The following is a 14207-nucleotide window of genomic DNA, read 5'->3' on the forward strand; positions in this document are numbered from 1 at the left end:
CCTCTTTATTGGTTATTGAAGATTCTCTCTACCTCCCTGTCTCATGTGTTTACATAAGTTGGTGGGATAAAGCCATCATCAGCTATGCTGAGATCGGGGGACAGAAGCTGGGACAGCTGGGAGAGGGACTTTCCCACTTCCCTCCCTGATGGGCTGTGTCCAGGGATGAACCTGAATGACAAGCCACCCAAGTCAGGGGTCCAGAAGCAAATCCCACAAGTTAACCGAGTTCAGTGGGCTGGCGTGCGGCTTGGCGGTAGAATGCTTTCCTAGTATGGGAGGGAGAGGTCAAGCTAACGATAAGAAATAAGGTTTATTTCTTCAAAGTGGGAAGGTATGAGGTGGTGGTGGGTGGTGCCCTGGGCTCCTGGCTCCGTCTCTTCTGGATGCAAGTCCAGGGTCAACAGAACCCTCAGCCGAGACACCTGCACACTGGCACACACCCTGAGGAATCCCAGGGACTTCTGCTCCCATGAGAGGCCCTGCTTAGGCACGAGAACCCTGGGCATCCCTGCCGGCAAGGCCTGTGCTGTTCCAAGTGCTGGTCAGGAAGAAATCAGTCTGTGGGAAGAGCAGGGTGCAGGAGCGTCACCAGGACCCTCTTCCCCTGAACCCCGTCATCTCACAGACACTCAGCTGAGTCCTCGATCTCAGGCCATCCCCTTTGTATTTCTTCTCTGTGTCTTTCACGTCATACATCTCCATTCTGGTCATTTCCCCATCCCTTCGTATCCACCTCTGCCCTTCCAAGCATCTTTCCTCAGGTCCTCATGTCCCCTCACCCCCTACTTGAAGCTATCTCTGTGGTCCCCAATAACTGTGTGTAACAGGGTCCCCATCATGCTGCACACAGGCCCCTACACCCAAGGGCATGTGTATGCCCCCCAAAGCAGAGGGGAATCCTGGCACACCCACACTGGCATCCTTGTGCCTGGTTCTCTCGCTTTCCCAAATGACTTACCGACTGAGCAAGGCTTCTGGGACCAGATGAAGAAGGCGATGCCCATGACAATGCCCAGCACACCCAGGCCGAAGGCCACACCACACAGCACATTCTCTAGGAGCTCTGAAGGCAGGGGGTTCTGGGGTACTAGAGCAGAGGGAGTCAGGTCAGCCTGGAGGCCCGGCTGGGGGGCACTCTGCCCAGAGGGACTTGGGGATCAACAAGGGAGAATTGAGGCAGGGAAGCTTCAGTGAGACTAAACTGAAGATGTCCCAGCAAAAGAAGCCCCTCCCATGGGCTCGAGCCTTCCCACCCAAGGGACCAGACTTCCAGGGGAAAGGGCCTCACCCCAGTGGGCAATTGGTGTGTAGCTATCAATCTCGTGTGTCACGAGGCAGGAGTAAAGGTCAAAGGGCTCTGGTGTGAAGTTTAAATAAGAGAAAGCCTGGAAGGTGAGCCCGTCGATGGCTGAGATGTACGTGGGGCTGGCCCCCTCCACAGGGACCAAGTGGTGTTTCCAGGTCACAGTCAAGGTCGGCGGAAAGAGGTTGCTGATGAAGCAGACCAGCGTGTTGGGCTTGCCGAACTCCAGTGGCTTCAGTGTGTACACCTCAGGCACAGGCAAACCTGGTGGCCGGGGGACAGGTGCCAGGGAAAGAAAGGAGGCATTCAGACAGTGCCACTGTTTGGAGAGTTGAGACACACGGAGGGGAGGACAGAGGTGGAGCCGAGACAGATGGAGACATCTAGGGCTCTGGGAAGGGACTTCCCAGCAGCAATTGCAGCTAGGACCCTGTAGAGCCCTCTGCCTGACTTCCTGTCTGTATCCAGGTTGACTTCCTGCCTGTCTGTCACCAGGTTGGCATCTGACACTGCCTTCTGGTGAAGTTCACCCCCGGATCCCTCTCCATTCTCCCCGCCATCTTGCTGGCACAGGGACAAGGATGCTGACATTCGTTCAGTGGGGCCAACTGGCCTCTGTAGCTTCATTAGTTCGGTGAATTTTCAATGCCTTCGACCATCTGCTTCCCCCAGCAGACAGCGTCCAGCTGTACAACGTCGCCGATGGGGAGAAGCATTGAAGCAGCAAAGAAAAGCCCCGAGCAGAACCAGGAGGTGTGAAAGATGGGGGATAAAGGAAAGGAGACGTTTGGGGGAGTAAGACCACAGCACCTCCCGCCCCCCAACTCCACTCCTCGTTCCTGACCTCTGGACACTGGGATCACTCCTTCAAGCTGGGGGCCCACTTGCTGGACCAAGACCTGGCAGAAGTCTTTATCAAATGAAATGGCAGAGGCATCTCCCTGGTCCTGAGCCCAGGCTGCAAAGTTGGGCAGCCGGGGCACTCGGGTGTTCTGGGAGAAGTCGTAGGAGAAGAGCTGGTCCTCGTCATAGGACTCAGAGAGCCCCATGCTGGGGTTCCCATCCTGGCAGAAAACGGTGTGCCGGAACGTGTGGTTTTGCAGGCCATCCCACAACACCGGAGGAGGGGCTGCAATGACACGCGAGCTCAGGAACTTTCTCTTTAAGGTAGAAAACAGTAAGGGTTCCTTCTCCCCGTGAGGCAGAGGGAGAGGAAATGAAGGACTCTTTCCCAACCTCCCCACACACAGAAAGCAACCGTCTCTGCCTGGAAAGAGCAGAGCTGGGCACCGTGGCACACATCTGTGCTGCCAGGACTTGGGAGGAGCATCAGGAGTCCAAAAGCAGCCTCAATGACATATAGCCAGCCGGTGGCACATGAGACTATCTCAGGAAATCACACAGACAGAAAGCAAATGTCTGCAGAAGGAAGCAACAGAGGTGGTCGCTCTGTAAGGCACCATGAACGAACCTGACCTCCTCACCAAGCCCAGGACCCCAGCACAGTGGACATCTTCATCTAATTCGAAAGCCATGGGTGTGACTCCTGCCTTGAGAGGTGTAGGGAAGGGCCGTGGCCTCCCTGCACCCTAATGATGTGGGCCTAAGGCTACCCCTGTCACAAGTATAAAGTAAGGCAGTCTCTGTACCTTCTCAGCCACTTCGGGCTCTCTCACTGACAGCCTCTTTCCTGACTAAACCCTCCCAACCGTGCACTGACAGAACAGGGGACCTGAACCCCTGGCTGCAGGCAGTAACAATCTGCTTTGAAACTCCTGACAGGAATCCCCCAGGCAGAAGGAATCTTTCAACCAGCACCCAGAATAACAAACACACTGTGGCGGGACATTCCGGGTTGCGCTTACATGCCGCCCCGACTGTAACTGATAAGAAACGTAAGAGACCTGTCAAGAACGTGAATTGACGACAGACTAAGCTAGGACCCTGACTGGAGGAGTGTTAATCACTGTGCGGATGGCTGAGACCAGGTCTTGCTATGCAACCGAGGTTGGCCTCAGATCATCCTGCCCCCACTTTTCTAAGCGCTGGGGTTACTGTCCTGTGCCACCACACTTGGCTAGGCAATAACTCTTACTTTGTTCCAACCCCCGCTCTGTCCTTTTCCCACGCTGGGAATTCGCACAGATCTCTTAAGTCAGCCGGGTCTCTTTTCTTCGTCTGAAAAGTGGCTAGCACACAGACGGGGCGTGTGCAATACGTGGGCAGCTTGCCATCCGTGAACAGCACCCGTCTCCTTTGAGTCTGTTATCGTCTGCACTGCCCTCGGGACGGACGCAAAGGGGAGCCAGGGGCTTACCTGCGGGCACCGCCCAGGAGTGGGGCAGCAGCCACAGAAGCTGCAGCATCTGCAGCAGCCCGGCTCCTGACTTCTGCTCGTGGTCCATACCTTCACACCCTGGGTAAATGGGAGCTACTACGGAGTCCCGGGCACCCGGCTCCCTTCCAGACTCACATCACGTTTCCACAGAGCATCTCCAATAGTTGCCTGTCTCGCTTCGGCTACACCAATCACAGAAGTGCAGAGTTCGACATCATCAGTCGCTGAGGAGAGCCTTGGGGCCAGGCTCCTCCTGAAGACTTAGCCCGGCAGGGTGGAAGCGCCTGGGCCAGGAAGGGCGGCCCTGGAGACCTCCGCCTCCTGGTGGAAGGTCTGGCTCCAGCAGGTGGCTGTCTGGGGCGTCAGAGCAGCGCCGCCTGGCGGCAGAACGCCATACCGGGTCAAACCGCACTGAACACCGGACCACAAATTCCAGCGGGCCCCTCATCTTAGGTTGCATATTCCATAGGTCGGTACTTAGAATCAACTTCATCCTGCAAATATCTAGTAGAAAGTTACAGAAAAAATAATAATAATTATGGGGCAGGGCACATTTTGTTGCATTGTTTGGGGTGGAGGAGAGACGAGCTCAGGTGTTCCAGGCTGGCCTAGAAATCACTAGGGAGCTGAGGATGACCTTGACCTTCTAATCCGTCAGCCTCCGCCTCCCCTGTGCTGGGACTATAGGCAAGCAACCATCATACCTGGTTTATTCCGTGCTGGGGACTGAACCCAAGACTTTGCAAAAGGGATTGATACAGGGTCTCCCTCTGTAGCTCAGGCTAGACTGGAATTCACTGTGATCCTCAAGCCTTGGCAACCATGGCTCTGGGATTACAGCTAACAACCAAAGTGTCTGATTCATTTGGTGCTGGGAATTGAACCCCAGGCTTGGGGAGGGCAGACAAGTCTTACTATGTAGCCCAGGCTGGCCTTGAATTCTGTGGCCCTCCTGCCTCACCCTCCTAAGTGCTGGGACTGCCGGTGTGGGCCACCACACCCAGCATAACAAGTTCTCAGTTTCGTACCCTTCGGAGCCTCTGTGAGAATTCACCTCCCTCCATCCTGCCCCAGGTCTGAGTCACGTTAGCCCAGTGTCTCCTGGCATTCTCACCACCTGCCAAAGTACTCCCTGAGGTAACTGCAGAGAGTGCCTGTCTCTGGTGACCCTTGTTTTAACTAAGAATGGCCCCAAAGGGCAAGAGGAGAGGAGGAGACTTGGAGACACAGAAGGTCAAGATTTATAAGGCTTCCTGTAAGTGAGAGCTGAGATCTGTAGCTTAGGAAAGAAAGGGGAAAGTGGCTGACTCTCACGTAAGATTGTGTGTGTGTGTGTGTGTGTGTGTGTGTGTGTGTGTGTGTGTGGAGAGAGAGAACATGCGTGCACCCATGTGTGTGTTTGAACACATGCTACGACACATGATCAAAAAACAACTTTCACAAGTTTGTTCTCTCCTTTTACCTTGGGATCCAGGACTCTTTACCCAGCACCCATTTTGACCTCCTGAGCCATCTTGCTGGCCCCTCTTGTATAACATGCTGTTATTGGTGTTCTATCATATTGCTGTTGATGAATAAGTTTTATTATATATATGAAAATCACTGCATGTGTGCACACAGATATGAGTGTGTACTAGTTCTTTGCACTGCACATGTGCACACATACAAGTGTGTATTAATTCCTTGCACTGTGTATGTACACACATATACTAGTATTAGTTCCTTGCACTGCTCATGTGCACACACAAGTGTGCTAGTTCCTTTTCTTGTTGCTGTGGTTACACAGCTGGCATGCAGCGGCTTAAGGAGAGAGGGTTTGTTTTGGCTTAGGGTTTGTGGGGAGACAGTCTCTCATGGTGGGGAAGGCATGCGGCAGGAGCATAAGGACACTGGTCACATCGAATCTGGTCAGGAAACAGAGAGCTGCCTAATGGTCAGAGTGGTGCTGCCCACTGGCAGAACGCTGTGATGGGCTGAATTTTCTATTGGCTCTCAGACCCCAACTCTTCCTCCAAGATCCCATTCTCTATTTTATTCAGTCTGGGTCCCCAGCCCACAGGCTAGTGCAGCTCAAATTAGAGCAAGTTATCCCTTGACTTACACCCTTTCTGGAACACCTCATAGATACACCAGCAGTGTGTTTCCATGGTGACCTCTCTGGAACACCTCATAGGTACACCCAGCAGTGTGTTTCCATGGTGACCTTTCTGGAACACCCTCATAGATACACCCGCAGTGTGTTTCCATGGTGACCTTTCTGGAACACCCTCATAGATACACCCGCAGTGTGTTTCCATGGTGACCTTTCTGGAAACACCTCATAGATACACCCAGCAGTGTGTTTCCATGGTGACCTCTCTGGAACACCTAATAGATATACCAGCAGTGTGTTTCCATGATGACCTCTCTGGAACACCTCATAGATACACCAGCAGTGTGTTTCCATGGTGACCTTTCTGGAAACACCTCATAGAGACACCCAGCAGTGTGTTTCTATGGTGACCTCTCTGGAACACCTCATAGATACATCAGCAGTGTGTTTCCATGATGACCTCTCTGGAACACCCTCATAGATACACCCACAGTGTGTTTCCTTGGTGACCTTTCTGGAAACACCCTCATAGATACACCCAGCAGTATATTTCCATAGTGACCTTTCTGGAAATACCTCATAGATACACCCAGCAGTGTGTTACCATGGTGACCTTTCTGGAACACCCTCATAGGTATACCCAGCAGTGTATTTCCTTGGTGACCTTTCTGGAAACACCCTCATAGATACACCCAGCAGTGTTTCCATGGTGATTCTAAATCCAGCCATGTTGACGATTAAGATTAAACCACCAACGGCAGCAGCATGGACCAGGGAGCTCAGGTTGCACTTGGAGCCAGGCCATCCAAGGGTCTGCTCCAGTCCATGCAGGTCTTCACACAGAAGAAGATAGCACAACCATGGCAGATTGCAAATGGGAAAACAGTTTCATCAGGATGCACAGGCGTCCCCTGGTGGTGATGGAGCCACAGATACTGAAATACAAGCCACTGGAGTCTGTCCCCAGACAAAGAAGGGTTTGTGCTGTGGGCATCCAGGGCCAGGTGAGGGGCGTGGTCACGTGGTCCAGTTTCATGCTCTCCAACAGTCCATGTCCAGTGCCCGGTGGTCTAGTGCCAGAAGTATGCAGATGAGGCCTCAAAGATCAAAGGCATCCGTGGGGTGGAGAGAAGGCTCAGGCAGTAATAGCACTGGCTGCTCTTCTAAAGGACCTGGGTTCAGTTTCCAGCACCCACATAGTGGCTCACAGTCACCATAATGCCAGTTCCAGGGGATCTGACACCCTCTTTTGGCCTCCAGAGGCACCAAGAACACACATGGTGCACAAACATACATGTAGGAAAAACAGCCACACATAAAGGAAAAAAATATTTTAAAAAAAGACATCCTCACGAGAATGGCAGGACCCTGTTAGTAGCCAAACTGTCACTGCAAAGTTGAAGAGTGTGGAGGTCCTGGTGCCCATGCTCGGCAACAGGAATCCTACTGACAGCCCTGTCCTGAGCACCAGGTCTATCTGTGTGACAGACACTGTGGGATTTTAAAGTTCCCAGGGGAATTACCCACCACAATAAACATATATAAATGTGTGTGCATGTGTGTGTGTCTGTGTGTGTGTGTGTGTACACTGTCTGTTGCTTTAGGCATTTGCAGAGTTTTTGAACCGGATCCTTCATGAATAAGGGGTGCCACCATCTGAAGGCTCGTGTGGGGAGGAGGCTTGGCCCCAAGCTGATGGTACTCTCGGGCGGCAGCTGGGACATTAGAAGGTAGGGCTTGTTGGAAGACATGATGACCTGACAGACTTATCAACGCCCTTCCCTCTCCCTCGCAGCTACTCTGTGGCACCGCTTGCTCCCGCCATGTCCTGCCTAGCACAGACTCAAATGATCGGACCGAAAGACCTTGAACTGAAACCGGGGCCAAGGTAAATCTTCCTTTTATGGGACCTCATTTTGTCACGACAATGGAAAGCTGACACGCAGAGAGACACCTGCACGGCACAGTGCTGTCTTTAGGCACTAAAGGGCCAAGGACTAAGGACAGATGCAGTGTGTTTACATGAGAATGTGCCAAGGGCTGAGGGTGATGTGCAGCGGGAGGACACTGCCTGGCACGCCTGAGGCCCTGGCTTTGGTTTTGAGCCACAGGACAAGAATGTGTCAAGACTTTAGGAGGTTTGAGGAGGTTGGGGGAATAAAAGGGGCAAAGGACTGTCAACTTGTCACTTAAAATCACCATGGAAACAGACCTGTAGGTGTGTCTATGAGGGAATATCCAGGCTGAACTAACTGAGACACCCTAAGACACCCTAAGTATGGTTGGCATGGTCCATGAGGCTGGGGTGCTGCCCTGAATAAAAAGGAGGAAAGAACTGAACGTCAGTGTTCCCGTCTGTCTGCTTCTTGACTCTGCCCACACACAGCCGGCCACCCTTACTCCTGAGTAACTTTGTCACATACCGGGCTGTCCCCTCAGACTGAGCCAAAGCAAAGCCTGCCTTCCTTACGTTGTTTTTGTAAGCATTTTATCACAGTAATAAGGACCTGATGTAAGAGACTCAAGGAAAACCAATTTGAGCAGAATGTGAGAGAAGGGAAAAAAGCATTCCAGGGCAAGGTGGGAAGGTGCGGGAGGGTCTACAGCATCTGCAGCTCCGTGGCATAGCTATGAAAGGCTGTAAGGATGCCCACAAGTCCCCGTGGTGATGAGGAGCATTGTGAACACTAGAGGTCCAGGCAAGAGCTGGCTACGTAGGCCTTGACACAGCACAAAGAGGAGCTGACCTACTCAGCCGGCAACACTGACGTCAACGCTGGGGAACGTGCTGGGGATGGATGTAATTTGCTGGCAAAGTATCTGTTTTGTATGTGCGGGCACTGAGCTCAATGCCCAGTGTGGCTGGCTGGATAGATAGACAGACAGACAGGCAGGTAGGCAAAAAAAAAAAAAAGGCATGACACAAAATATTATTATTTTGAGAGAAAGTATCACTGTGTAGCCCTGACAGTCCTAGAATTCACTATGTAGACCAGGCTGGCTTCGAACCCATAGAGACCCATCTGCCTCTGCCTCTCAGAGCGCTGAGATTAAAGGCATGCGCCACCACAGCCAGCCAGATTCAGCATTTTTTTTTTTTTTTGGATTTTTCAAGACAGGGTTTCTCTGTAGCTTTTAGTTCCTGTCCTGGAACTAGCTCTGTAGACCAGGCTGGCCTCGAACTCACAGAGATCCACCTGCCTCTGCCTCCCGAGTGCTGGGATTAAAGGCGTGCGCCACCACCGCCCGGCTAGATTCAGCATTTTTGAGTGGCTGTTCTTGAAGTAATATGGGCGGCAGGGCTGCGTTCTCAGCACCCCTGGCCGCCTGCCCGGCTAGCTTATGCCCAAAATAATTACACAGACACTGTATTCTTTTAAGCACTGCTTGGCCCTTCTGCCCTAGCCCTTACTGGCTAATTCTGATATCCCGATCAACCCATCTCTAATAATCGGTGAGCACCGGTCTTACCGGGAAGATTCTAGCCTAGTCCATCCTGGGTCGAGCTTCATCCCGGGAGCGGGGCATGGCGTCTCTCTCAGGCGTCTGCTGCTGAGAGGAGAGCTTTCGAGTCTCTGACCTCACTTCCTCTTCCTCCCAGCGTTCTGTCCTGTTTTCTCCTCCCACCTATCCTCTAACCAATAAAATGGGCCAGGGCAGTGCCTTTATTAGCCAATGACCTTCCTCCATCATGTTCTGATATCTCAAACAACTGGAGCTTGGGAAAAACTAAACCACCGGCCAAATGTCTACATCACCATTAGTCCAGAGTGAAGGTGTAGCCTTCCTATCACAGCTAGGGACGAGAAGGTCCCAGGCAAGGTTGAATCAAAGGACTAGGACCCTGAGATACTGAGGAAGTGGGAGCTGGAGGGTTTGGCTGCTGAGCGGGCCTGGTGGTGTGGACCTGGAATCCAGCTACCAAGGCGGGGCTGCAGAGTGAGCTTGAGGCCACCTCGAGAAACTCACAGAGAACTTGTCTCGGTAAAAAAAAAAAATGTAAGTGGGGTAGCGAGGCTGTATTTCAGTGGGGAGAGAGGCTATAGTTCAGTGGGGAGGGAGGCTGTAGTTCAGTGGGGCAGAGAGACTGTAGTTCAGTGGGGAGGGAGGCTGTAGTTCAGTGTGTAGGAAGACTGTAGTTCAGTGTGTAGGAAGACTGTAGTTCAGTAGGGAGGAAGACTGTAGTTCAGTGGGGAGGGAGACTGTAGTTCAGTGTGTAGGAAGACTGTAGTTCAGTGGGGAGGGAGACTGTAGTTCAGTGGGGAGGGAGACTGTAGTTCAGTGGGGAGGGAGACTGTAGTTCAGTGGGGAAGGAGACTGTAGTTCAGTGTGTAGGAAGACTGTAGTTTAGTGGGTAGGGAGACTGTAGTTCAGTGGGTAGGGAGGTGTAGTTCAGTGGGTAGGAAGACTGTAGTTCAGTGGGTAGGGAGGTGTAGTTCAGTGGGTAGGGAGGTGTTCAGTGGGTAGGGAGCTGTAGTTCAGTGGGGAGGGAGACTGTAGTTCAGTGGGTAGGGAGACTGTAGTTCAGTGGGGAGGGAGACTGTAGTTCAGTGTGTAGGGAGACTGTAGTTCAGTGGGTAGGGAGGCTGTAGTTCAGTGGGTAGGGAAGTGTAGTTCAGTGGGTAGGGAGACTGTAGCTCAGTGGGGAGGGAGGCTGTAGTTCAGTGTGTAGGAAGACTGTAGTTTAGTGGGTAGGGAGACTGTAGTTCAGTGGGTAGGGAGACTGTAGTTCAGTGGGTAGGGAGGCTGTAGTTTAGTGGGTAGGGAGACTGTAGTTCAGTGGGTAGGGAGGCTGTAGTTTAGTGGGTAGGGATACTGTAGTTCAGTGGGTAGGGAGACTGTAGTTCAGTGTGTAGGAAGACTGTAGTTTAGTGGGTAGGGAGGTGTAGTTCAGTGGGTAGGGAGGTGTTCAGTGGGTAGGGAGCTGTAGTTCAGTGGGGAGGGAGACTGTAGTTCAGTGGGGAGGGAGACTGTAGTTCAGTGTGTAGGGAGACTGTAGTTCAGTGGGTAGGGAGACTGTAGTTCAGTGGGTAGGGAGGCTGTAGTTCAGTGGGTAGGGAGGTGTAGTTCAGTGTGTAGGAAGACTGTAGTTCAGTGGGGAGGGAGACTGTAGTTCAGTGTGTAGGAAGACTGTAGTTCAGTGGGGAGGGAGACTGTAGTTCAGTGGGGAGGGAGACTGTAGTTCAGTGGGGAGGGAGACTGTAGTTCAGTGGGGAGGGAGACTGTAGTTCAGTGGGGAAGAAGACTGTAGTTCAGTGTGTAGGAAGACTGTAGTTTAGTGGGTAGGGAGGTGTAGTTCAGTGGGTAGGGAGGTGTAGTTCAGTGGGTAGGAAGACTGTAGTTCAGTGGGTAGGGAGGTGTAGTTCAGTGGGTAGGGAGGTGTTCAGTGGGTAGGGAGCTGTAGTTCAGTGGGGAGGGAGACTGTAGTTCAGTGGGTAGGGAGACTGTAGTTCAGTGGGGAGGGAGACTGTAGTTCAGTGGGTAGGGAGGCTGTAGTTCAGTGGGTAGGGAGGCTGTAGTTCAGTGGGTAGGGAAGTGTAGTTCAGTGGGTAGGGAGACTGTAGCTCAGTGGGGAGGGAGGCTGTAGTTCAGTGTGTAGGAAGACTGTAGTTTAGTGGGTAGGGAGACTGTAGTTCAGTGGGTAGGGAGGTGTAGTTCAGTGGGTAGGGAGGTGTTCAGTGGGTAGGGAGCTGTAGTTCAGTGGGGAGGGAGACTGTAGTTCAGTGGGTAGGGAGACTGTAGTTCAGTGGGTAGGGAGACTGTAGTTCAGTGGGGAGGGAGACTGTAGTTCAGTGTGTAGGGAGACTGTAGTTCAGTGGGTAGGGAGGCTGTAGTTCAGTGGGTAGGGAAGTGTAGTTCAGTGGGTAGGGAGACTGTAGCTCAGTGGGGAGGGAGGCTGTAGTTCAGTGTGTAGGAAGACTGTAGTTTAGTGGGTAGGGAGACTGTAGTTCAGTGGGTAGGGAGACTGTAGTTCAGTGGGTAGGGAGGTGTTGTTCAGTGGGTAGGGGAGACTGTAGTTCAGTGTGTAGGGAGACTGTAGTTCAGTGGGGAGGGAGACTGTAGTTCAGTGGGTAGGGAGGTGTAGTTCAGTGTGTGGGAAGACTGTAGTTTAGTGGGTAGGGAGGTGTAGTTCAGTGGGTAGGGAGGTGTTCAGTGGGTAGGGAGCTGTAGTTCAGTGTGTAGGAAGACTGTAGTTTAGTGGGTAGGGAGGTGTTGTTCAGTGGGTAGGGAGACTGTAGTTTAGTGGGGAGGGAGACTGTAGTTCAGTGGGTAGGGAGACTGTAGTTCAGTGGGTAGGGAAGTGTAGTTCAGTGGGTAGGGAGACTGTAGTTCAGTGGGTAGGGAGACTGTAGTTCAGTGGGTAGGGAGGCTGTAGTTTAGTGGGTAGGGAGACTGTAGTTCAGTGGGTAGGGAGGCTGTAGTTTAGTGGGTAGGGATACTGTAGTTCAGTGGGTAGGGAGACTGTAGTTCAGTGTGTAGGAAGACTGTAGTTTAGTGGGTAGGGAGGTGTAGTTCAGTGGGTAGGGAGGTGTTCAGTGGGTAGGGAGCTGTAGTTCAGTGGGGAGGGAGACTGTAGTTCAGTGTGTAGGAAGACTGTAGTTTAGTGGGTAGGGAGGTGTAGTTCAGTGGGTAGGGAGGTGTTCAGTGGGTAGGGAGCTGTAGTTCAGTGTGTAGGAAGACTGTAGTTTAGTGGGTAGGGAGGTGTTTTTCAGTGGGTAGGGAGACTGTAGTTTAGTGGGGAGGGAGACTGTAGTTCAGTGTGTAGGAAGACTGTAGTTTAGTGGGTAGGGAGGTGTAGTTCAGTGGGTAGGGAGGTGTTGTTCAGTGGGTAGGGAGCTGTAGTTCAGTGTGTAGGAAGACTGTAGTTCAGTGTGTAGGAAGACTGTAGTTTAGTGGTTCGGGAGCTGTAGTTCAGTGGTAAAGTGCTTGTCTAGGATGTGTGAAGCCCAGGGTTGCACGGTTGCAGGAAGCAAGAGGGAGGGAAGGAGGAGGAAGACAGATAGGAAGGGGGGGGGGGTGACGACAAAGAGAATAAATGCAATCTTAAACGTGTTAAATTCGGGATACTGTGGGACAGTCCACAGAGGTGGTAGGTGCTGATGTGGTAGGAGAGGCTGATCTGGGGAGCTTGAGCACATGGACAAACCAGAGGCTCAAAACAGCAGACTGTGCTGAAGGAGGGAGGTAAGACAGACCTGCGGGTGTCAGCCTCATCAGCCACCACCCAGGGTGGCAGAGGCAGGCGGATCTCTGTGAGTTCAAGGCCAGCCTGTCTACAAGAGCTAGTTCCAGGACAGGCTCCAAAACCAGAGAAACCCTGTCTCGAAAAACCAAAACAAACCGAAACAAAACAAAACAAAACAAAACAACCAACCACAACTACACACACACACACACACACACACACACACACGGTTTCCATATATAGTTAAAACTGGCCTCAAACTAACAGCACAGCGGCCTTAGCTTCCTAGTGCTGGGATTGCACGCATGATAGGTCAACAGATCTATAAAGTGAGTTTCAAAGATGTTAGAGACAGAGACAGATGTTAGCAGAGATGGGTTTGAGGGACCAGACACTGTCCCAGCCCACGGGGCCAGAATCCCTGTCCGCACCTGCAGCCACCCTGTGCAGACACTGGCATCATGGAGCCTCTGCTGAGAAGCTGCCACCAAGCACAAAATCCTGGAGATGGTGTTTCTCCCAGGAGGCTGTGGTGCAGACTGCCTGCATGGCTACCTCCACCAACAAGGGCCGTAACTGTCAATCACCTGATTGGGGATAAGCTGGAAGTTTCTGTTTTCCTTCCATCTTTTGCCAGTGCCTCCGGCTGGCAAAGTCTGCAAGGAAGACAGCCAGGAGAGTCAGGAGGGAAACCCAGTTCTGGAGGATGGGTACAGCAGAGGGAGGGAGGGAGAGGGAGAGAGAGAGAGAGAGAGAGAGAGAGAGAGAGAGAGAGAGTCCCACTGCGTATGCTAATCCCCAAGAATCTGGAACAGAGCAGCAGTAGGTGATTGAATTGGGGTGAGGGTGGGGCAGGGGTGTGGGGGGTGAGGTTTGAGGTACCCAGCGCCACTCTGAACGCATGCAGGAAGGGCTGAGGAGGGTCAGATGGGGGATGCGCTACTGAGAGAGAGCGCTCTCGGAGTTGTAGTAGGAGTCAACTCCAGATTGCAGTGGGCTGAGGAGTGGGAGGTGAGGAAGAAACTGTCGTTGCCTGTGCTTTCAAGTCTGAGAGAGAGAAGAGAAGGGCGGGGTGGAGGGAGCTCTAAGAAAGCGCTAACCCGGCAATTAAGTAACCAAGCACTTCACCTTGGTTCTCAGTGGTGGCCAGCCCGTGTTACTGAGACGTGTTACTGAGACGATGACAAACCGCTCAGTGCAAGTGCATCAAAGTAGCAACTGTAGCTACTGTAGCCAATCGCAAAGGCAGAACAACTAAGAGCTCCTGCTGGAGCAGCCATGGGCT

The 14207-nt window shown here is 52.5% G+C and overlaps 1 protein-coding gene across 1 annotated transcript in view; it reads right to left on the reverse strand.

Annotated features, from left to right (window-relative positions):
- The window catches only part of LOC121435299 (class II histocompatibility antigen, M alpha chain), a 21825-nt gene continuing 7618 nt past the window's right edge, over positions 1-14207 (reverse strand). The window contains exons 3-7 of the mRNA XM_041634533.1: positions 3624-4148; positions 2151-2435; positions 1292-1570; positions 962-1090; positions 1-561 (exon numbers count right to left, since the gene is read on the reverse strand). Coding sequence (XP_041490467.1) covers positions 557-561; positions 962-1090; positions 1292-1570; positions 2151-2435; positions 3624-3711 — 786 coding nt within the window. The 5' untranslated portion in view covers positions 3712-4148 and the 3' untranslated portion in view covers positions 1-556. The remainder of the gene's footprint in view (positions 562-961; positions 1091-1291; positions 1571-2150; positions 2436-3623; positions 4149-14207) is intronic.

The sequence above is a fragment of the Microtus oregoni genome, unplaced genomic scaffold, assembly GCF_018167655.1.
Source record: "Microtus oregoni isolate MIOR12 unplaced genomic scaffold, Mior012 000046F_ref0000063, whole genome shotgun sequence".
NCBI classification, from domain to species: domain Eukaryota; kingdom Metazoa; phylum Chordata; class Mammalia; order Rodentia; family Cricetidae; genus Microtus; species Microtus oregoni.